Source organism: Macrobrachium rosenbergii, chromosome 17 (genome assembly GCF_040412425.1).
Source record: "Macrobrachium rosenbergii isolate ZJJX-2024 chromosome 17, ASM4041242v1, whole genome shotgun sequence".
In the NCBI taxonomy this organism is placed as follows: Eukaryota; Metazoa; Arthropoda; class Malacostraca; order Decapoda; family Palaemonidae; genus Macrobrachium; species Macrobrachium rosenbergii.
In genome coordinates, this window is record NC_089757.1 from 7620679 (window position 1) to 7645662 (window position 24984).

A 24984-nucleotide genomic window follows, 5' to 3' on the forward strand; every position below is an offset into this window, starting at 1 on the left:
CATCCCTCTCTTCAAATCATCGTCTGCGCCATACATCCTCAACAAACTCCAAAATGTGCCTGTCATTTTTATTGTGAAGTTTTCTGTGTCCATGTATGCAACATAAAGCTTTTCCTTTCTCTGAAACGTCTCACGTGACTTTTTCACAATAAACAATCGATCTGCGCATTCGCTATCTAGCTTAAACCAGCACAGCTCTTTCATTATCAGTCCATTTATGTTTTGCATTCCTTATCAAACGTTACTATACGCACTGTCATACACAAGTAGTATTATACAAAATAACTCTGATATTCCCCTTATTTAATTAAATCAGACAAGTCACGCAAAGCTAGTCTGCTCAGTGCTGGAATGGGTGAAAAAAAAAGCAAAGGCTGACATGGAATTAGCTCTAGAACAGTCAGTGGCCGGTCATGGGCTAGCGGCCTCATTCCATGGAGTTCGGGTTGTTTCGGCCGTAAGCACGTTTACGTGCAAAATGGGCGCAGTGTTTAGTACCAGCCCCTTTGGGATGTACGTAAAACATAAAATAATAACGGTAAATACCATAAACATAACGGTAAATACCATAAACATAACGTCTTACATTGTTTTGGATGTTACGGCCTACGTGACTTACGGCCATGCACACTCGATGAAAACCGGAGTGGCAAAACATTCTGGCGCTAGACATTCTGAAGAAAAAACACGGCGTATAGTTAAGAAATAAAATACGTAGCAACGGAAAGAGCCCATAAGAAAGTTCTGATAAATTCTGTTAAAGCAGCAGAATCAGGAATCGGTGCGTAAGAAGATACCTGGTAACAACGCAAAGCAAAGCTAAAGTATCGAAAGGGGAGATCGGAGCTATTTTGTGAAAACAAGAATCGTTTATGGAGAAATTTCGACGTGCGAAGTATCTCCGAGGAAAACGTACTGAACATTTTTTCTAGAAAAAAAAAATTGGGAAGACGGTATTTAAAATTGAGGGAGGAGTGAATACAATAATTAGGACAGTAATAAAAAAATAAAGACATAAAAAAACAGGAAAGATGGGATAATGGAATGCTAATAGATGAAAAGAACAGTAAGAAAATCCGGCGCAAGCTTTCTTAAGAAAATGAGACAAAAGGTGATATATATAATAATATATTTGCCTGATAAAAACGTTGAGTTTAAATAAAAATATATATATATATATATTTAAATATATATATATATATATATATATATATATTATACATATATATATATATATATATATATACAATTATATATATAAAAAGCAATAAATCTACAATTCCAGGGTAAAAGCAAAGGAAATCTAAGCCTAAAATAATATTTTGGAGTTTGAATTTCTTTCAGACTAACAGCTACATTTATTTAGACAGTGACAGGCTTACGTTTTTGACCCCTGAATGAAGGATATATAACAGCATCTATAATAAGTTGGATAATGAAACATGCAAATAATGTAAAGAAACGCTTCTAAATCTGATGAGATAATCTCGCTCAAAAACGATGACTAAAATGACTTGATGGAGGGTAACTCGACAAGTTCGCCAGTGCAAAAGAAACAATGTAAGCAATTGATAAATAAGTGGAAGATATGATGTCTAAACCAGAGGACATTAGTTATTCAGGAAAATTTATACTAAATGAGAAAACTGCTGGAGTTATGTGAACCTATAGGGAAAGCAACTGGTTGAAGATGGAAGTGTCAGAGATTAGTGAAATTCCAACAGAATGTACAAAGCAAGGAAAGGATGGTCTTATGCTCACTGGATTTTCTGTCAAAAAAAAAAACCCTGCAATCTGCAAAAATTAATGGAAAAAATGGAGGAAATAAACTTTAGAACAGACTAAAGAGGAAAACAGACCACGAAAATCATGATAAGTTTTCCAGAAGACTGTGAAAAGGAGAGAGAAGAGAATATCACTAAAGGTCAAGAAGCATTGTCTAAAAGTTATGGTACAAGATAAAAACAACCTAATAAGAAAGTATAGACTCTTATATCCAAAAAAAGAAGGATGAAATATTGCATCACAAATGTTTATAAGGGCATGTATCATGACAAGCTGCATGTACACAGTAGCCTAAATGTTGCAATAACGACGCCAACTACCACATAATGAAATACAATACAAGCCAGAACTTTACGCATAAGTTCTGCTTGTGGGTATGAGAACTATGTACCAAACATAATAGACCAAATATTAAAGAACTATAATTCATCTGAAATGCAGAGTTTATTCTGCCACGATCCATATATTACAGGAAAGAGAATTTAACAAAGATTCAAAGCAAGCATACAACTATAAATAATACTGTGTTGCTTAAATATTTACAGAGAATGAAATAAAATGGTTGGAATATGAGAAGATATCCTAAGTAGATAATGCCTGGAGAAACCGGGCTATGCAACGGCGTAAAAGACAGATGAAAAAATAGATAAAACGATACCGACTATTAGAGAAAACTATTATATATGGTGCCCAAAAACAGTAATGACCATGACGGCGATTGCTCAGAGACAAACCACAAAGAAGATATATATTTACATTAAAAAGCGTATTATCAACTCGCTCTTGCGATTGAAAGATAAATTTCTCCATTCATTATTTTGCCCAGGAAAAAGAAAAGACGGAAATGGTATATTTGATCAAAACAGCCATGTGAAGAAGTCATAGGTAAGTAAAGAAGGAAGTAATGTCTCAGGCTTAACATTTAAAGAAACGGAGTTTATTGAACACCGCGAAATCAATTGAGGAGCCGTTGCAAAGAACATGACTCGATCCTGTAATGAAGGTAAGTCTTCAAGTTGTCGAACCAAAACAAACTTGACGTGGCAAGGTAGCGGTACTCTTAGGAGCAAAGATTAAGGTACCGGAAATTGTCGAATGGTTATCCATGACCGAGATGATATAAGGTACCATAAGGAAATTACCAATAAGCCAAGAAACGGGTTATACTAGACACCATTGCTGTTGTGTGACTGATATATCCCATTAAACACAAGGGAGGCCAAAGGTAGGCGTAACCGAGGCTACTCATAAGAAGTGATATATTTTGGGGTAATTTTGTGATACAGTAATTTCCCAAATACACGAACTGTACATTTTCCAGACTGTATTTTTTATAAAGTTGACTGGCAGTTCTACGCAAGAATTCCACACGGAAATATCGTTTATTGAAGAAGGTTTATGTTTAGACTATTAAATTTCGTGACTGAATGACGTAGAAAAGGGTATATATAATGCAGTAATGGTGAGATAATTTGAAAAATTTACCGTCCTTTGCTTATGTTTTTTACGATCATCCCCGATGGGCTGGTAGGGTAATAATAGGCGCTTTTCCGTGGAATTACCAGTTAACATTTTAACGTATAATTAATAGAGTGAAGTTACATGCAGGCTAACCAAGTTTCCTGATAAAATTTTACAAGTTGCCCATATACTTGGCACATACCTAGCATAAAGGTTGAAGCTGGATTAGCGCAATTCACAAGCAGTCCCAAACTCATCTTTCTAATAGAAAATATTATGAGAAAAAGAAAGCAATTTGATTGCTAGATAGAATAAAATGACTCATATTAACTGTTTTTGTGATTAATATGGATAGTTTCTGGCCTAAATGTTACTGTCTTAATCATTCTTTGATCAAATGTGTCATAGCCGATGTTTTGCCACAACTCCGATTACCTATCTTAGATAATAATCTGTTGATATTGCCTTAAACCTTTTTCCATTACAGATTGTCAAAGCCCCTCTCTGAAGGACCATCAGATTCAAACAGCATATTATTCATGATATTTTTAAATTGTTTAAATCCCCCAGATTTTTTTGTAAATGAACTCTTTCCTTTATTGTAAATAGTTAAATGATAAGTTGTTCCTACAAGAGTACAAACCATCAGTCTTTACATAGGAATTACTTTCATTGCAAGAGGAGGCTATTCTACACAACAAGGCTGTTTGGTAGTTGAACTACCGGTGGGAGAGGTGAGGGGTACCCCCGCCACCTCCCTTATAGCCTTCGCAAAGAGCGGATGTGTTATCGCCTTCCTCTGCCTGAATGTTTGCCAGCTGTTTCTACCTGCACTTCAACCTGGTGTTTTTCTTCCTTTTTATTGTGCCTGAGTATATTTGTTATATTGTTGTTATTCATGGGTGTCATGCAAACCCAAGAATCATCTAAATCTTGCACGGGTGTAGAGAGCCACATTGAAATTGCTTTCTTTTACTCTTCAAAGTAGACGTGCACACTGTTTGCACCAAGTGCCGCAAATGTGTTTGTTCGATGGATGATACTGCTCCGAGTTTTATAATTGGTCCCCGAGCTATGGATGAGGTTCGCTGGAAAGAGAATTCCAAGGCTTCTCACCATCCCCGGAGGGGTATTCTCCAAAGACGTCAGGCAGCTCCTTGTCTCTTCCCATGTGATTCCATTCTGCTGCTTCTTCATCAAAGGAGGGAAATTACTCCTCCACATTCCCCTGGTGCTTCGGTGATGGGGGCCTCATATAAAGGAGTGGGGACCTGTCTCAATCTCTCTAGGGCTTCCTCCGTTTGCTCAGGAGGGGAGTATTCTTACCCTGTGCAAAAGGAGGCAACCACTGATATTCCATCTTTTTCAGGTCTAGGGGAGATCGGGAAGACTAAGTCTTCCAGGTGAACCATCAGTGCAGAGCTTCAATGCATACCTTAATGTCTCCAACCAGCCTCCCATCAATGCACCCCGTCCCATTAACATCGACGCACCCTCCAGTGCCTCCTGATTCTAACGATCTTCTCCTGGTCCAGTTAGTGAAGAGATACGAACGTGAGAGGACATTGAAGAAGAGACCCCGTTCCCCCTCGTTGTCATCAGTATCTTCTTCTTCATCTGCTCTCATCTCCTCCCCCTCTTCTTCCGAGGGTCCCGTTAGGCAGACAAACCCGAAGAAGAAGAAGAAGGCAGCGGCTCTAGACCGTGAGAAGGCTGGTCGGCCCCCCCTCATTGCGTATCTTTTTTTACGGAAGAAGCACAAAAATCTCTCTGTCTCTCCCCATCCCAGGATGGGAGACCCATGTCTCGGGTGTCCCCAGACATCCGAGGCGCGGAATACGACTCTCCCCCAATCCCAGGACGTTGGAACCGTACCTCGGTTTCTCTGGACACCTGAGGCAAGGAAGGTGCCTTGCTCCTGTTCCTGGACAGGGGACCCGCGTCTCGGGTCTCTCTGGACACCCAAGAGGTAGAATGTGCCTTTTTCCATGTTCCAGGATGGGGGACCTGCGTCTCGGGGGCCCTCAGACATCCAAGACGTGAAAGCAACTGCCCTGGGAGCAGCCGTGACACAGCTTACACCCAAGGTACCAATACTAGAGGCCCCTGCCCCAGGACAGGGACCTGCGTCTCGGGTGTCCCCGGACATCTGAGGCGTGGAATACAACTCTCCCCTGTCCCAGGACGGGGAACCCGCATCTTGGGTCTCTCTGGACACCAAAGATGCGGAAGGTGCCTTGCCCCTGTCCCAGGACAGGAGATCTGCGTCTCAGGTCTCTGGACACCCGAGGTGCGGAATGCACCTTTCCCGTCCCAGGATGGGTACCCGCCTCTCAGAGGCCTTGGGCATCCGAGACACGGAAGTAGTGCCCTGGGAACAGCCGTGACATGGCTGACACCCAGGGCACCGATACCAGACATCTCGCATGCCTGGTAAAGAACCTTCTTATGTACAAGAGCTCCAAGGTTCCAACCTGGAGGCTCATTTCCATCACGGTAGCAACGTTGTCTGTGACACATGCCCATGCCCCAGTCGATCTGTACCCACGGGTCTGCTCGACCCTTACCCCCGAAGGTTCTTACCCCTGGGCTCCAACGGACCCACGCTGCTACAATAACCGTTCACAGTCTCTGAACTGAAATGAGGCCTACAGGGAGACTGTGGATGCGCAATGCGCAGACGTTGCTCCCACCCCCGAGTCCCCAACCCAGGGTGTGGCCTCCATGAGCTGCGCTTTGGATGATTGAAGGATTGGGTCCCAAGTCAGCGACACGGACCATAGGGTTTGCACGCCTCACGGAAAAAGCAATACACGTCATTGGAACAGACCATGCTCTCACTCAACACGGCATGATCGTTTTCCTAGGGGCAGTTCTCTGCTCATATTCATGCAAGCAAATCTACTCTCCTCGGAATAGCGCTCGTGAGGACGTGTGTGTTTTCTCAGGGACTATCCCCCTTCTCACCTTAGCGTGGGGGGAGTTCTCCCAGACTGTATATCGGTTGTCACCTTAGGTGTACAATCGCTCATGGCCTTCCTCTCCAGCAGATCAGCAGAGGGTGTTAGACCCCTCTCACCTGTTCCTTCAAGCTCCTGGGACTATACAGGTGCTTAGGTGTCAGAGAGGGCTCGTGGGGGTTCTGATGAGGGTCTCTCACTTACAGAGGGAGCAACTGTGGAGGACCACGACTTGGAAGGGCCTGAAAGTCCTCTTCCCAGGGATGAGGATAACCCTGAGCTGCATGTTCCTACATCGAGATTGTTAACCTGATTTGTCAGTACAACAGTCTCGGGGATGAGACCTTGGCTGCCGATGAAGTCGTTCCTTCGGGCCTCAAACCCCTGGTTGAGTCCCTCAGGGAATCTTACCATTGATAGAGCTACCATGGTTGAAGCTTGCAGAATCGGTCCTGGGTCAGGTGAGTTCTCTCATCTCTGGAAAGGAGAACTCACTTCGTTCCAGCCGCTTGTTTAAGGTGCTTCCTCCACCACTCCCTTGTCAGACAAAATTTTACAAACCCAGAGAGAGGTCAGTCCTGACTGCACAGAGCCAGGTCTGTCACCAGAGCAACTCCTTGAAGAAAACATCTCCTTCTCACATCAGGAGTCAGCGACAAGCAGTCTCTTGGATCGACCATTGGTCTATAACATTAGCTGAGGTTATCACTTCCTCTTCGTCACTCCCCAACGAGGAAATGACTAGCCTTATCAGACTGTCGCTGTCTGGAGGTAAGGCCATTACAGTACTTACCTAGCCCACCAGACAGCTAACTTATGGACTAATTTGATTCTTAAGAGAAGAGACGCAACTCTGTCGAGTTCTTAAGTTTATAAGGTCCAAATCAGTCTTAATCTTGAGGAACGGACTTTTGCTGGGTTCCACTTCTCTCATTGACAAAGAGCAAGCAGACATTGCAGTGGATCATCGAAGGGCTGATCACAACAACTGCCTTGTCCACCATGCAGTGGCAAAGGCCTCAGGGCCTTCGCGTGCCACTGCATCCTGACCTTTGGGTCAGGCTGATTCTTTCTCTGCAGGTCCTAGGAATGTACAAAATCCTAAGGCCCCTTGCAAGAATACCCAGCCTTCTTTGGCCTCCGTCAGGAAGGGTGCAAAGCAGCAGCCCTTTTGGTCTTTGGCCTGCCCAGGGAAACGAGTTAGGGGGAAGAAGAAGGGAGGAGGATGTTAGTGGCGGTGTTCCCCTTCACATGCTTCCCTAGTAAGGGGGATGCATGTCAAGCTGTTGGGCAACATGGCAATGACACGGAGCAGAGTCCTGGGTAGTGAATGTTCTTCAGGTGGGCTATTTACTTCCATTCGAGTCTCTTCAACCCCTCACCGTTCTTCCAGTCCATCTGCAGACATAAGTTCCCAGCTTGCCAAAGGACCTCACTTTACAGAACGAGGTGAAGGCACTGCTGATCAAGGGCACTGTGGAAGTTGTGACAGGCCAATCTCCAGGCTTTTACAGCAGAATCTTTCTTGTAGAGAAAGTATCCGGGGGATGGAGACTGGTCATAGACCTATCAGCCTTGAACTGGTCTTTTGCCAGACTCAATTCAAAATGGAAACAACTCAGTCATTGCTGGCGGCCATTAGGAAGTCCAGCTTCATGCTTACGATGGATCTGGAGGATGTGTATTTCCAGATACCCATCCATCAGTCCTCCTGCAAGTACCTCCACTTTATCCTCAACGGGACGGTGTATCAGTTCAGGGCACTTTGCTTCGGACTATCAACCGCTCCCCAGGTGTTCTTGAGTGTTCACCCTTGTTTCAACTTGGGCATTTCGCATGGGATACGTCTTCTGAGATATCTCAACGATTGGCTAGTTCTGACGAACTCTCATTTGAAGTTGTTCCAGGACAGAAATCACCTTCTTGAATTTTGTCGCAACCTAGACTTTAAGATAGATCTCGAGAAGTCAGACCTCATACCCAAGGAACAACCAGCTCGAATGTGGCAAGTTGTTTTCAGTCACCTGTCGTCTTTGGAGTAACTGGTCCCTCAAGGGCGACTTCGCCTTTGCACCTTTCAGTGGAAAATAAAGGAGTTCTGGTCTCAAGTAAGGGATCCTCCATCTCTTCCCATTCCTCTCTCAAGAGGAGTAAGGCAGGACCTGGCCTGGTGGCTAGACAACAGAAACCACGTAATAGGAGTCCAGCTTCACATTCCCCCTCCCGAGTTGCTTCTGTTTTCGGACGTCCCAAACCTGGGAGGAGTTAATAATCTCAGGTGCATGGAATCAGAACAAAAAACTTGCACAACATCCTGGAGCTCAAGGCAGCTTTTCTAGCTCTCCAGGAGTTCCAGGATCGGGTAATGGGGCACTCCGTAGTACTCATTAGTGACAATACTTCATTAGTGGCATACGTCAATAAGCCAGAAGGACTAGGGTCTCTTCAGCTTCATCAGTTGGCGGTGCAAGCACGAGTGGGCAATAGCACACTCAATGGATTTTGTCGAGAATAATAGATAAATTAATTTCACAATGAGACGTATTTTAGTTATATTTCGACTTGAAAACACTTTGTATAACAAAAAATAACCTTGCCCCATATAAATAATCTAGAGATTCATTTACGCTAACTAGAAGAAAGAAAAGCGCTCTGAACTGAATTAAATATGGCGAAATAAGCACTGCATAAACAATTTCCAAACCCAGACATTGATTGCTGATGCAATGACTGCAATTTATAATACAAAAGCAATATAAGAATATATACATTATTGTTGGATACAGTGAATTAAGGCATTTTTAAAAGATCCATGGAAAAGATGCATATTCGTTACGTTGACGTTTGTATAATACGGTATGTGAATATAGAGTACAGTATAATGTAGGCTACGCTACCATTTATGTACAAAATATACCATAGTGTAGGCTAAGCTAACTCTTGCTTGTTATTCAATTTCACTTTGCGTGAACCTCCAGAATTAGCTGATATTAATAATTACTATACTGTGTATGTATAGAGTACAGTATACTTTATTGTGTAGGCTAGGCTACCATATATGTATACATGGTACCGAATACCCTAGTGTAGGCTAGGCTATGTTCGAGATACGTTTTGTTATTTTTTACATTTTTTCCAACAAACGATGGTTTTTTTTGGAACCTAACCCCATCGTAAGTAGGATAATACCTGTATAAGCATTTTTAGTTTGTTCTGTGTCTGTTTGAACTATCAAAATAGTCAGTTCTAAGTATTTGCAGGGAGTGTGGTGTGGGGGCCGTGTGGTACGCATCCCCCGCGAATACGGGGGGTTTACTGCATTGCTGAGATGTGTAGTCCACTGGCTGATTGCATATGATGCTTTGTATCTGTGTTACATATTTTATGTACAGTTTTTTACTTAATTTTTTTCAATAAATATTATGCTCGTGGTTTCAGATTAAACTGGGAAATGTTCAAAGTGCTTATATTTATTAGTTCATTTAAGATGTATGCATGTCATGTTTACACATATTATACATTTACCTTGTGATTTTAGGAGAAACCATGAAAGACAGCAGAAGCACTGTTGTTGTTGTGGGAGATGGGGATGAACCAAAGAGCAAACCTGTCAAGCTATTCAATATACCTGTGGCTCCAGTTCCTAGCATATCACAGTTCCTCATTTTGTCATCACTTGTATTTATTTTTTACCTTATATATGGATACGTTCTCGTGAGTATTGGTGGCTTACGCCATAGTGTATTCCTTGTACAAACTTGCCATAGCATAATATACTGTAGATACCTTCTTTATGTGAGGTTTGCAAACAGAGTATTTTCATTGTATATATTATTCTTCATGGTGTGTCACTGGAACACATGAAATGTTTGTTCAAACTTAGGACCATGTCTATCCTCATTAGATTACCAGATCTTAAATTTAATTTCCAGGCTAAAATGTGTTTTGATAAGCTTGTTAATCCATTTCCTGCTAAGTGATGAGTTGCTGCCGAAGTTGCTTAATCCTTAGGGTGATCACAGTGTCGTGTATATTTTACAGTGAGGCCCTTTGTTTTCATAAAATAATTTACTCTTCATTGTCTTATTGTTATATCAAGTGAATGTTGTTGTATCCATATAATAGACAGATCTTGTACTTAAGTCATGTACCTTAAAAATAGAAGAATTAGCCCAGAGAGTTTGAGACCTCCTGCTGCTAGAAAAAGTCCCCATGGCCTCCAGTCCCATTGTTTTATTGAACTCTGGTTCTGGTTGGTTCCCTTAGTATTGTGACCTGAATTGTTGCTTAGTTCATATTCATGTGTGAGGTAGTGAAGGATGATGTGTTTCCTCACTGTTCTGAAGTCTAAAAGATGAATATGGCAACAGTTAATTAATTTGTCACGTCTTCCACATTTCTTTCTTCCATATTGTTGGATGATTTTGTCATTTTATCAAGACCAAATTGTTTCATATTTTTAGTCTCTGAAGTAAAGTAAGGTAAGTTTCCTTTTGCAAGCCATGATCTATGCAAAGGAGAAGCGTTGTGAGTTAGACAGAAGTCTGGCAAGAGAATAAAAGTAAGGTAGCTCACTTTTTATGGCTTATTGAATGGCAGCATTCAGGGTCAGTGATAACTGTCATGTCGTTATCATTTTCATGATCTCCGGTGTCATGTGATGCACATGGCTTTTGTGAAATTTTGTCAGTCATTTCTTTCCTAAGCTTTATCTTCCACAGATCTCCATTCATCTCCAGCCTCCCTTCTCATACTTAACATTCAAGTAGGTCTGGGTCCTCCAATTGTTTTGGTGCCCATAGGAGCCACAACTGTCATATGAACCACTAAATGTTAGCATAAGTCTGAATTTTGAGGTTGGCTTAAGTAATTTAATCTTAGTGATATGGAAAATATTGTGCTGAGCAGTCCCAGCAGGAAGGAAGTGGAGAGGAAATTAAAGGAGTGGAAAAGGGCCATAGAGGATGGGAGATTGAAGGTCAGTAGGATTGACATAATGAATGGGGCACGATACCTCTGAGCCTCTATACTGCATTTAAAGGACTTCTTACTACTGTATTCTTATGGTGCTCAATGAAGTTGTCTAGGAAGGATGTGCTGAAATTTCAAGAGAAAACTCCTTCAAAAAATATAGGATACTTTGCTGGTCTTAAAGCAATTGATTAGTTCAACCTATATAAACCTCTGGACCTGGCTTTATTGAAGGACCTAACTGAAGACAGTATTTTTGGCACTTTTTTGCTTTCATGGGAGATGCACACCTTGGCTTTCGTCAAGCTCTGAGGAGTCCTCACCTCGTAAGAGCTGCCTTCGTTGCTTCCCCGATGAATCTTGCCCGCTTAAGAGACGTTTCTCGGGTAAAGATCTGTCCCTGCATCTTCCTTGCAAAAGGGTGAGGGAGCCTTCCTTCAGTCCTCAGCCCTTGTGCAGCAAGTGGGACAGTCCAGAGTGCTTCTCCTCTAGGCATGGAAGAGGAGGAGAGAGAGAGAGCTGTGCCCAGTACGTACCCTCAGATACTATTTACATCGGACGGAGAAGATTAGAGGTCAGTTTGGTAATCTTTGGTGTTCGGTGAAGAATCCTTCTAGACCCCTGTCGAAGAACACCATTTCTTTTTTCTTGAGGGATCTCATCATTGAGACACACTCGCAATTAGCGGAGAATGACTTACCGCTATTGAAAGCTAAAGTTCACGATGTAAGAGCAGTTGCTACTTCGGTAGTGTTCAAACACAAACTTTCTCTCTCTGTGATCTTTGAGGCAACTTAATGGAAATGCAAGTCAGTGTTCACGATGCACTATTTGCAGGACATTGAGATTTTACGATAAATGCAGTACCCTGGGACCTGTGTCCGTAGCTAGCTTAGTGATGGGTGAGGAAATTTAGGAAGTATATTTTCCTTTCCTTTTCTCTTCACCTTGAACATGGTGTTGAGTTTTTGGGGAGCCTGGGAGGGTACTAAGTACCTGGAGTGCCCACCAGTTTTAGTGTTGGGTAGTGGTCTTATTTTTTATCTTTTAATCAATCATGTTTTTTAAATTATGGTGTAAGTGACTTTGTTTTCTGGTGTATTATTTTTTGTCACTGTGCCCAGGGCAGGGCCAATTATGTATGCTTTGCCGGCCTTCGATGTACACCATCGCAAAGCTTGGTTTTATACTTTGTCAGCCTTCGGAGTTCTCCTTCGCTGCTAAGTGTCCCACTTCAGTAGATGTATGTATGGCCATGCTGCCACGCTGCTACAGGTTGAGATGAGCACCAACCAGAGGCAGTATCCACCTGCAGCAGCTCTTTCACCAGGGAAGGAACAGCAATACTGTAATTTCATCATTAATAACCTAAGCTTTTGTCCATGATTCTCCTCCATCTTTCAGTGTGGAATCAGCTAAGTAATTACTGAGTAACTTATATATATAAAAATGACATTTTCATGATAAAATTAAGTTTTATACTGTATATACTTACCAAGTAATTACGGATGGAGCCCACCCTCCTCCCTGCACATGGACTCTTTTTTGCATAAAGTGGGCTGGGCATAGTCACCTACACAAAACAAAAGAATCACTACCTTGGAATTCAGAATTATAACTGCCATTCGAGTAGAAACTCTTAGCTAAGTAATTACTGAGTAAGTATATATAAAACAATTTTATCATAAAAAGGTGATTTTTATTTCAGGAGCTGATTTTTACTCTGGAGGGAATGCGTCCACATGGGTGGTACTTAACTTTAATACAGTTTGCCTACTACACAGCTTTTGCAGCAATTCAGATCATTGCATCAGGAGAGAGTATCAGTAAAAAGTAAGTTTGCTAAAATTTATATTAGTGTGGTATATAAAATATTAATGATGTGTTAAAAAAGTTTGTGTGGATAAAATTTAAAGTAAATTTTTTGTATTTGATAATAAAATAAATAGAAAAATCACATATATAATTTAAATTTCTTGTTTAGAAGCTACAATCATCTTTCTGTTTGACCCTGGGGAATTAGTGAGGTTGCTTCAAGCGTGTAAAAAGGATTTTCTGTACTTTAGCATTACATGAAATATTTTTCTGTGTACTTATAGCAAGTTGTCTTATACCAATCCTCTTCACTACATTCCTTCTTGTGCTAAGTGCAATGAAAGTTCTCTTCCCGAGACATGACTAATAGGACCTCCCGTGCTTATACCTTGAGATGTTAGTAAGGCTTTCCAATGAAAAGCAGTTGTCTATGTGCTTTCTGCTATCCCAGGAAACCTTTAGATATCAGATCTTCCTTCCTTGACGTTATTTTGATGTTGAACATTTCATCAATGATGGCATCTTGCTCAAAAATTTTCTTCTGGTTTCTCTTTAGTACTAGGTCATGGTACTTTTGTGGGTATTACTAAAAAATTTGAGCAAAAGGAAAATACCACTAGACTTCAAAGTAAATATAAAATACCAGTTTGCTCCTGAAAATATTGTAATATTTTTAGGAGTAAACTGGTAAATGTACCATATTTGATGGCATATAAGATCCTCATTTTGTCTACAAAAACCAACTCAAAATATATCATCCATGTCTTATATGCAGATTTGGGGTATCTGGTAGGCTAATGTATACACAGATGCTGTAGGCTCCCAATATTTGCACCTAGCCAAATTCTGTAGTATTATAATATTACTGGTATTTACCCACATAATTATCATTGTTACTATTATCACAGTAAAATTACGCATGGCAGCGACCTTGGAACCGAAGTGTTCCTTGTTGTTTGAATTGCCATTTGCTTGAGATATCAATCTAAAATTCCATACGTACTTGTATCCTGAACTGTCATTTCGTCATTCACTATCTTGTGCTCATGTAACTCCAGTGTTAGTGTGAAGAGTGCTTAAATCCATACTGCAGATGACACAAGCTTACACATTCACACACTGATACATTAGACAACAGACACAAACACACTGAAACTGTACATAGTAATGCACTCACTGTGTTTGCTTGGCCTCTCTCTCTCTCTCTCTCTCTCTCTCTCTCTCTCTCTCTCTCTCTCTCTCTCTCTCTCTCTCTCTCTCTCTCTCTCTCTCTCTCTCTCTCTCTCTCTCTCCATAATGAATTTGTCATATGCAAATACAAAATAAGTGTGTATTGTACCTTAATTCAGTGTATATGTGCATGTATTAAGCACAGTATTGTACTGTATTAAATAAGTGTCAATTAAAACAATGCACTGTACAAATGTAGGCTAGGGTTACACATTGACCCTACATAAGGAAAACACAACCATGTGCCTAACCAGTTAATTAAACTTACAGAAAATCTTATTCTAATTTACACACTTAAATAATTTATATTTGACCTACAATTTTGTTTTTTTTCTTCATGTTGCAAATTTAGCACCCCTAAATTAATTGTGATTTGCGGAGTTATCCATTGGAGGTAGTGAAGTAGGGAATGTTATTTTTTCTGTTTTACCTAAACTGCCGTTTCTCTTTTAGATTACATTAGAATTATTATTAAAAAGATTTTTCATCCTGTCCTCCTCCTGTTTAGTCCAGAGTTTTTTTTTTTCTGCCATACTGCAGCTATATATTTCGATAGCATTAAATGCTAAGCTATTTTTATGTTTATGGCAATCATTAGTAATGGAGAAATAAAAAAAGTCACGTATTCTAGCCCTATACAGGGAGTCCCGGGGTTACGACAGGTTCGGTTTATGACGTTCCGAGGTTACGACGCGTTTCAAATATATTCATCAGAAATTTTTTCCCGGTTTACAATGCATGTTCTGTGGTTATGACACTTACGATGCTGATCCGATGGAAGAAACATGGTTCCAAAACGGCAGAATAATTAAAATTTAGAGGTGTTTTTGACGAAAAAATCAATAAAATGCATGTTACATGATTTTCAAGACGCCCAAAGGATTAAAAGTAAGGTTTTCTTAAGATTTTCGACAATGTTTCAGCTTACGACGATTTTCGACTTATGACACGGTGTAGGAGCGGAACCCGTCATAAACCGGGGACTGCCTGTATAGTACAAGCTAATGTTAGCTTTTAAGTTCTTAAGTTCTTACAGTGTCCCCAACTTTTGTCACATATTGAGAGAACCTTTTGTATTCCGACAAGTCTTATTCTCATTCCCATGTGAATTCTTTTAAATGTTTAAAGGTGTAGCTGTTATAGGCTACCGCGGTTGTTCTTGTGAATTCTATTTGAACCTTTATATACTAGACAAAACAAATGTGTGTGGCAAGTATTAGCATTGTTATTATAATCATCAACAAAAGTAGTTGTATCTTACTACAACTTTCTTGAGAGGAAACAAACCTCAGTCCCACCATAGAAAATTACAAAAATGGTCTTTCACAGCTACTAGCCTGATAGTCTTGAACATACCAAAGGTAGCATGCAATCACATCTCTTGGTGTCCACACAGTCTAATACCTAGCTTTCGGTTCTGCTTCATTGTCTTGCCTTGGCATAGTGGCCTTGGTTTTCTCAGTTGTATTGGTATTTTTTTGTGTGAATATTTATTTGTGCATTACTTTACTTTTTTATTGGTTTATTTATTTTTTTCTCATTTTTCACATGGAAATTCTGTTCTTTGGAAATTTGATTTGCAGGTCATTGACCATTTGGGTGTGTTCCTTATGAAAGTATATTGCTTTTGAATAGTAATAATAATAATTATGGCATATGTACAAAGAACAATGCCATTTTGGCAAATTTTGCAGCCAAAATACTCTGTAGTAGTTTTTCAAGGTACATATATAGAACAATACAGAATTCCTTAATACAAACATACTTTCTTATAAAAACTATGGAAGATGGGTCTTTTTGTGCCCAGCAGTAAGAACAGTAAGAGACTGTGTTACTTGGTAATTTTCCATCAGGATTATCACCACTGTAATTGCTTTCTCCAAAGAAAAAGTTGAACCTAGTGCCAAAATATGTAGTGTTTCCTAGGAATCAGTCACATTCCTTATTCCTTACTATCTTATGCTTAAGCTTAAATTTTAATCATTTGACTTATCTTGCAGAATACCATTAAAAGTCTACATTGCTATTGCTATACTAACAGTTGGAACTATGGGCTTTTCAAATTCATCAGTTGGATATCTAAATTACCCTACTCAAGTATGTATACCTGTTTAATTCTGTATTTTTAGCTTTTAAAATATTTTTTATGCACAAAAGTTTGTTACATATTTTCCAAGTGTCTCCTTTTTGAAATTTCCATCCGAGATAAAAATGACCACATCACTGCACCTTTATAATATACATCCTCTTATACATAACCTTTTCTGTTGTTAGACTAGCTAATCACTTAAGTTTGATTAGATTTTGAATTGCATCATTGTGATATGGAATAAAGCATGATGCTGTAGGCTGAGAATTCCTCACAATTAATACAGTATATACATGAACTTCTGCTTTTGCTTATGCATATGTAACACCCATCCATATCCAAGATTTGCAGGTGCTTGTAATGTGATTGTTAGTACAGTATGTAACTTTTATCCTTTATGATTTTTTTAAGATTTATGGTGATGCTCTATCTTTACTTTGTAAGATTTCAGTATAATGTACAGTATATGTATAATCTTATTCATTTATCCATTTAATGTCATATGGACTGCATTTGTGTCAAGTGGCAATTATTATTATTATTATTATTATTATTATTATTACAGTATTATTATTATCATTATCATTACTATGAGCTTGTTGGTGTGCGCTATGCGTGCTGGAACCTGGGGCTGCTGTCCCCCCTACCCTCTCGATCCACTGCCTACCCTGCCCCCCACCCAGGGCGGACAAGCAGGTTGCATGAGGGTGGTGGATGTCTCTCCTACCCTCCCATTCCCCTACCTACGCCACCCCCGCCCGGGCGGACAAACCAGTTCGCAGGGGGTGGATGACTGTGTCATGTCTCCTCTGCTGCCATGCGAGGGAGGACAAACAAGATCAGATCCTCTCAGATTTTATTATTAAAAAGACCTCCAAGTCATATTTCTAGACCAAAAGGATTTTTCCGTGAATGAAAGGAGATAATTGAATGCATAATGAAAGAAGTTAGATCTAACTTCTTTAATGGATATGTAGGAAGAGAGGAAAGAGAACAGATGATAAAAAATGTAAAAAAGGCAATTTGGCTGGGGCTTAAGGGATGCAGCAGTGGATCTTTAGTGCTGTCTGCAGTGTGACTCTTAAGGAAGTACATCCCTACAAGGGATAAGCATGGAAGTGAAAGAAAGCCATAAAATAATCTCTCACTTATCCATCCACTTGCCATTTTGATGTGGATCATGGAATTGTGGGTTTGTGATTTAATTTGATGATTTTTTTCATGTAATTCTGCTGCTGTCTCAAATAGCTGAACAAAGCTAATACAGTACAGTCCAACCTGAAAAATCTGGCATTCCATGGTCTGGGAACTCCCATGGTCCAGGACGTTTTTGAATCAGCTGCCATTAGTCCTTGAGCCACTATGAGGGCGGCATCATATGTTTCAGTTTTTGGATTTCTTCGGATTTGGGAACTGAAGCTTGCTCTGTACATACACAAGCACAGTTGATTTCTAATGAAAACATTTTGTGAAACTCAAAAATATACAGAATACAAAAGAACCGTACTTTGCCTATGTACTCATGTATCATCCGATCTCATGTATCATGCAATCATTACAATTTCGTCTAAAAAAGACTTCATTATAAGTATACATCATACACAGGCAGTCCCCGCTTACCAGCAGCATCGGTTAACGGCGATCTGGTTTTACGGCGCATGTCTAGCAATGCCGTTAACTGGATTTTCGGCGCCGATCTCCAGTTAGCAGCGCCAATCTCTGGTTAGCAGCGCCAATCTCTGGTTAGCAGCGCCAATCTCCGGTTAGCGCCGCTGATCTCCAGTTAGCAGCGCCTATCTCCAGTTAGCGGCACCTATATCTGGTTAGCTGCGCCGTTAAGCGGGTTATTATTGCTATTACCGCCGATTTTTGGTCAGCGGCGCTTGGCTGGGAATGGAACCTGCACCATTAACTGGGAACTGCCTGTATAGTGTGAGATGTATTTTCAGTAGATTACACTATGCTAGGCTTTCTATGCCTGTCTCGGTTTCGGTAGATACCACTGATAATGCATATTACATCTGAGTTAGCTTTTAACTAATAAATAGGCCTAGAAGCCAAAGTTCATTAGGTTAAATGCTAATCTTCATGCATTAAATCAAGCTTTCCAACAATGTGAATTGTCTAAGAATTCATCACCATTTCTCATAATTAACAGCCACTTACTACTGCATGCAAGACACTGGCATAAACAACAGTAAGTACTGACATAAGCAAAACAGTCGAATCGAGAAACAGCTGTTTGCTGGTGTCAGTTACTGTAACTAACACACGTTTATTAAGGAGTGCGTTTCAGTTGTCGACTCGTTAAAAATTTGCTAATTTTCAATGGTGACTTCCATAAATAAGAATAAAATAAATCTCTATTCATCCTTCACTCAATGGAGAGGAAAGTGTTAAGATGATGTCAGCTGATGATTTTAAGAATGTAGACATTATCAGAATGCAAATGGCACCTGAACGCTATGTTCATAAATTATAATGCAATAATAATATGATAATAGTGCATGAAATATAACTGCATACAGTATGTAATATAAGTTTTATTAAAATGATCATTCTTAATATAACTGTTATTTGAATTTTGCAAATGGATATCTTTTGGTGTAACAACCTTCTCATGCACAGGTTTAAAGAAACAAAAGCAGCTGAATTTCAGGTTTTTGCTGAAAACGAAAGCCAGAAATGTTTGAAGTGCCAGAAAACATTTAAAGTGCTAGGAGATCATAACTCGACAGTGCGCATTTAAAGTGGTTTAAGATCCGAGGAACTGAAGGTGTAAGCATTTCTAGGGAGATACTTGTGGAGCAGGCAAGAATTTTCATAAGGAACTAAACCTAACGAATGACAGTGATTATTTATAAGCTTTGTTCTACTTATGATAACACAGTAAAATATATGTGGAATGAGCTAGCAAGACTTTGTGTACATAGGGGGTTTTTAGGGGTGATTACTGTCGTCCAGGATTTTCTGTGGTCCAGCTATGGCCTGGTCCCAAGGGAGCTGGTTTAAAGAGGTCGGACTGGAATAGTTTTTTGTTCATTATTGTTTTGGGAGTGATCAGATGGTAATGGCTTAGTATTTGCATGGTTATGGTTCATAGTTTTTGGAGGATGCAAAGGAAAGTTTCGTACAGACCTCTTTACTCATTCATTTGTAGAAATTTTTGTCACAAAAGGGAAACATGTAAAATTAGGCCATCAGTATTGGATTTAATATCAAAGACAGGCAACCAGTTACGAATTGTAGAAGATCTAGCTGCTAGGTTCTCCTTGGACAGCCACTTCTTGCACTTTGGTTTGGTCACACAAAAGATGGAGGATGTTATCAGTGAGAAGCACAGGAGTATTTTTATTTTTGTCATAATACGACTTTCACACTGTTAACATTGGTGGCTCCCACAAACAAATGAAAAGCCCTGGAAAAATTCTACTGCTCATTGATAATAACAGTGACTTCTATAGGTGTTGATATTCAATTATAAGAATGTATGGATGAAAGGAGAGAAATGTAGGAAAAGAATAAGTAAAAGTGAAAAAGAAGAAAATAATAATTTTACAGGTTTATTAACCATTTATTTTAACATGCTGTTAACATCTCCATTCTCCCAATGCAGGCAGTCCCCAGTTATCGGTGGGCTCGGTTATCTGCGATCCGGTTTTACAGCACTTGTCTATTATTGGCGCCAATCTTAGGTTGTTGGCCCTGATACCCAGTTAGTGCCAAAATTCGCCGATTTTCGGTTATCAGTGATTTTAGCTTATTGTCATGCCATCGGAACGGAACCCCCACCAATAACTGGGGACTGCCTTGTACAAGTAAAACAGAGAAGAAAGCCAGCTTCTGGTGGAAGGATAGGCATTATAAGGACAACACTTCTGTTACCTTAGTGACACACTGACTTGTAAGCACATAATGATTGGGTAGTCAATAGGAGTAGCAACAGTATGGATAAATTGGAATGAGATTGTGAGACTACTGGGAAGTAAGAGTAGCCCATTAGAAAAACAAAGAAAAGATTTCTGAGCTTGCAAAAGTCTTGTAGTTCTCTATGGAAGAATTTTTGAAAAAGTGTGAACATAAAATTCAAGGGAAGTTGCTGAGAAAATAAGACCAAATTTTTAAGACTGAGATGGTCATGTGAAGAAGTCAGTTAGCCTGAAAGGCCTATATGAAGCACAAATGAAGCTCTAGACCAGATGGAAATTCAGGTAGAAGTTGTCTAAGACAGAAGATCATGGAGATAACTCATTTCACATCTAACTCTGTAAAGGGTAAAGACTATTAAGTTAGTGATAATGATATGCATATAAAAATTATATTTATAATAGGCTTGTGTTCACATGAAACAAGCCAAAGATGATCAGCTAAGAAATCTACTGATGTAGAGTTCATGTGTGGTAAATAGCTATGCCCATTTTGGGTTCAAGAGATCTTTCTTTGTGATTCTCCTAATCTGCTCAAAACTTCCATCGTGCAATATCGCTGACTGTAGTGTAGGAATTATTGTTTTGTGCTGAAGTCATAATCAAGCTTAGATCACAGTGACACTACCACAACCACTTTAATCTGAATTATAATTGCATCTGTGCACAGCATGGTATGGAAATGAAGCTCTGTTCACTTTTCTTCCAGAATAGTTACTATACTTTCTGGTAGCTTCTTGTAAAAAATGCATTTTTTAAAATTCCATATAAGCACTTATTTGCCTGTCTTCATGGTCTTTCCAGTATCCACTGCAATATTCAGATATCTAATGCTTATATACCTGCCCTTTGCTAGTAACTAAAGGTGACCTTTGGAAAATTTTTAGCAGTGAGAATGAAGTAATTTTTTCAGTTGCCTCTTGTAGCTCATTGTATTATCTCTTAAACACTTTGTCTTTAGAAGACAAAAAAATCTGAATCATTGGCTTGTCTAATGGCTTGTCTAAAGGTTGTTTTGCACTTTTATTTATTCCCTTATTATATTGTTTTTAATTCTTCAAGAAACTGTATTTTGTTGCTTATCTTCACTTTTGTCTTTTACTCAACATTGGATTGCCAGCCACTGATTATTTTTGAAACAGGTTACACTGACTTGTAAAAATTAGGCAGTTTTTCCTATGAAAATAAAACTATTGTAATGAAAAGGAAACTATGAAAAAGTCTAACATAATGAATGAGTTTTTGATTATATGATCATATCTAAATCTTCAATCAAATGAATCAAGAATCAGTATTTTAAGTACATACTGGAATTGCTGTGTACAATTCCAGTACTGCATTCTGGATCTGTGTGGTAGTCACTGAAAATATTTTTCACATAATAGTTACAATAGTGTCCTCTTGAAGGTTTAATTCGGTTTTCACAAGTGGGTTTGTGTTTTTTCATTCACATAAACAAATGTGGGGGTTTGCTTCTGAAAATATCTGAAATTTCCAAAAATTTTATTTGATCATATTTTGTCATTGTTTCATACCATTCATTTGGTCACTCTTATATTGTTCTCTTGCTGAATTTATCGTAAATGGATGCCTCCTAATGTTAGGGACTAGGGCTGTGCATTGTAGGCTGGTGTATAATGGAAATCAGCAGGTCATTTCTTTGGGTTTTGCCGTAATGACTATCTATCTATCACTATGAGCTAATATCTAATCAATTATTAGTTGTCACCATCATTACTAACAAAGATTTTTGTGAAATAATGTTGTATATTTTATAAATATTAAATTATGAAATTCCTTAATTTCCACAGGTCATTTTCAAGTCTTGCAAGTTGATACCAGTCATGATTGGATCAGTAATAATTCTTGGAAAATCTTACAATTTCCTGGAAGTCTTAGCATGCCTGTGTATGTGCATTGGACTCACATGGTTTACACTCGCAGATTCAACAATCCAACCAAGTTTCTCTTTAACAGGTTTGTGTTTTGGCTGTAATGACAAAATTAGTGTGTTTGCCCTTCTATTTGTAGAAGTGATGTCTGATACTTAGCTGTACAGGTACAAACCCATGTATGACGGTTCATTTTTTGATAAATCGAGTTTGTGATGGGGTTAGCAGTTCTGATGGTTCTGAAGTTATGAAGCAATACTGATACAACAATATTGAAAATACATACAGTGGACCCCCAGGATTCGTGGGGATAGATACCACAGCCCCCCCGCAAATCGCAAAAATTTGGTTATTCAGTACTGTGATGAGAATGGTAAAAGATAAGTGTTAAATTAATTGCTGATAACTTGGCTGTTTCCAAAAAATGATTAAATATAAAAAATCATAGTATCCTATAAGAAATCCATGACATTTTCAAGATTGTCATTACATTAATTAAAATCCACTACTTTGGAACTTGAAATATGGTGCTGTCTCTCATCCAGAGACTTGGGACAGTCCACTAATATGTGCTCCACAAGAATAGGAAAATCATTGTGATCACACATTGGCAGTCCATCATGGCAGTATGGACATATGAGTATGACCTATCTTCAGCCTACTCAGCATCCTCTCAAGCCACTGATTTGGTTTTGTTATAATGATGACCAAAAGTTAATCAGTAGGTGGATTAGTTGATATTTAAATTTCATTTACTTTGCCATCTTTGTTTAATAATAGGACAGAATAATCCGTTTCATATCAGATGTTAAGTAATCCTCTACATAACTTTTAGCTCACATACTGATCAAGATGCAAACTTCTGTGTTCATATATGTGGGATATGTAAATTTTTTACCTATTTCATTGCCACTTTCTCAAGAAAAGATTAAAGACTTTTCTGTCATAAACTTTATGGACAAAGATCAAATTGTCTTGATAGAAAGTTTTATCACTGCACAATTTTTATGCTCCAGGCTGACTATAATGCTGGATGCCTTGGCCAACTTTGCTGGGCTTACAAACAAATTAAACTTACAAACAAGCTCTCAGAACATAACTCATTTGTATATAGAGGACTACCTGCAGAAGGAACTGAATGTTAACCACTATGGATACTTCATTGTGTATTTAGCTTCTGTATGTGTCATCTCTGATACCAACATGGGCTGGCAACCAATTTTGTGATAATCAGTGCATTTAAGAAGTGTCTGAGGCGAAGGCTCTCATTATGTTAGAGGGCAGACCTATGGGGAGAAGAACATTTCAGTTACCTTGGTAACTTTCTAGACCCTGAGGCTAGAATTGTGAGGCAGTAAGAAACAGATAGCAATGGACTGACTAAGGAGAAAAGAGATTATGAACTACTGGTAGATAAGAGTACAGTGGCTCCTCGGTATACGAATTTAATTCGTTCCAAATTCCAATTTGTATATTGCCATGTTCGTATATCGATCCGAGTATTCCCATAAGGAATAATGGAAATTCAATTAAATCGCCCCACACTTGAGAATTTCCCCCATGTCCACCCTTTGTACCTACTTTAATACAATTATTTTAAGCGCAAGTGCAATATATAGTTTAATGAGAACTATATTCAACAAAATAAATAAAAGAATAAAGCATTTCACAATAGAATTTAACATAAAAGATGAACAAAATTATATGTTGCTGCGGTGACTCATAGCTGACTTGAGATAGAGGGAGGGAGGGTTCATACTATTGAGGAGAGAAGAAAAAGAGACAGTAAAAACATTACTGTATGTATGTAAAAGCAGTAATAATTCACATAAAAAAATAAAAGAAGGGAATTTTACAATAAATTTAACATGAAACAATATAAAAACAAATTTTTTTATTGCTATTGCAAAATAACAATAAAAAATTGAAAGAGTCTTACGTTGAGCAAGTGTTTGGGACTGCGCTGAGTGAGATGGTAGAGAGGAGAGGGAGGGGATGTAGTAGGGTTATTGGATGGGAGACGGAGGTCCGTTTCCCACTGACTTCCAAGCCGGGGCCAGGCTCAGATGATTTTTCTCTTTCACTACATTTCGCCCATTTCTTTCGCTTCCGCTCGATTCGCCTGAATCTCTTCTTGTTACGGTAAAAAAACCTATTGAGTGACACTTGCTTTTTACGATTTTTTAGCACTGTAAAAGTAACTCATCCCCTCGTCATGAAACACACTGGCGCCGCGTTCAGCTTCTGCAGGCCTTGGATTGTTTGTTTAAACGACTTTCTTGTGAAAAGTTACTTGATCTCTCTTTCCTTTTCATACTTGCATTCTTTACTCATTACTTATTTGTTTGAAAAATCCTCATGTTTATTGGATTAAAATTTAAATTCTGCTGTATACCAACAGTAAGTTGATGTGTTGTGGCATAATTAATTTTCTCTTTGCACTCAAGATCCAAGTGTAAAAAGCATGTCAACAATCATACACATGTGAGGGGTTGTTTTTTCGAAAATTTTACTTTGTATAAGAAAATACAAATAAATTATTCATATGCCGAGAACCATTGTATTCTATCAATATAGCAAAAAATTTGTAACAAGTGTACACAACCATTGCTTTCTTATAAAAGAAAGACAGGCATGAAAAGAAAATGGAGGAGAGTTTGGGCAAGCTTGACTGCCAGAGATGCTTAAGCACACTAGAAGGATTGTATCGCAGTTGATTATTATTATTATTATTATATTATTATTATTATTATTATTATTATTATTATTATTATTTAGAAGATGAACCCTCTTCATATGGAACAAGCCCACAGGGGACATTGACTTGAAATTCAAGCTTCCAAAGAATATGGTGT

At 39.0% G+C, this 24984-nt stretch overlaps 1 protein-coding gene across 3 annotated transcripts in view; it reads left to right on the forward strand.

Annotated features, from left to right (window-relative positions):
• Nucleotides 1-2804: 2804 nt before the first annotated feature.
• Nucleotides 2805-24984, forward strand: part of Papst2 (PAPS transporter 2) — a 35625-nt gene continuing 13445 nt past the window's right edge. Inside the window, exons 1-5 of one of the 3 annotated variants that reach the window (XM_067119518.1) lie at nt 2805-3010; nt 9745-9920; nt 12886-13010; nt 16223-16319; nt 22049-22214. In XM_067119518.1, the coding sequence (XP_066975619.1) occupies nt 9753-9920; nt 12886-13010; nt 16223-16319; nt 22049-22214 (556 nt within the window). In that variant the 5' untranslated portion in view covers nt 2805-3010; nt 9745-9752. The remainder of the gene's footprint in view (nt 3011-9744; nt 9921-12885; nt 13011-16222; nt 16320-22048; nt 22215-24984) is intronic. The other 2 variants (XM_067119520.1, XM_067119519.1) reach the window with 2 other exon arrangements.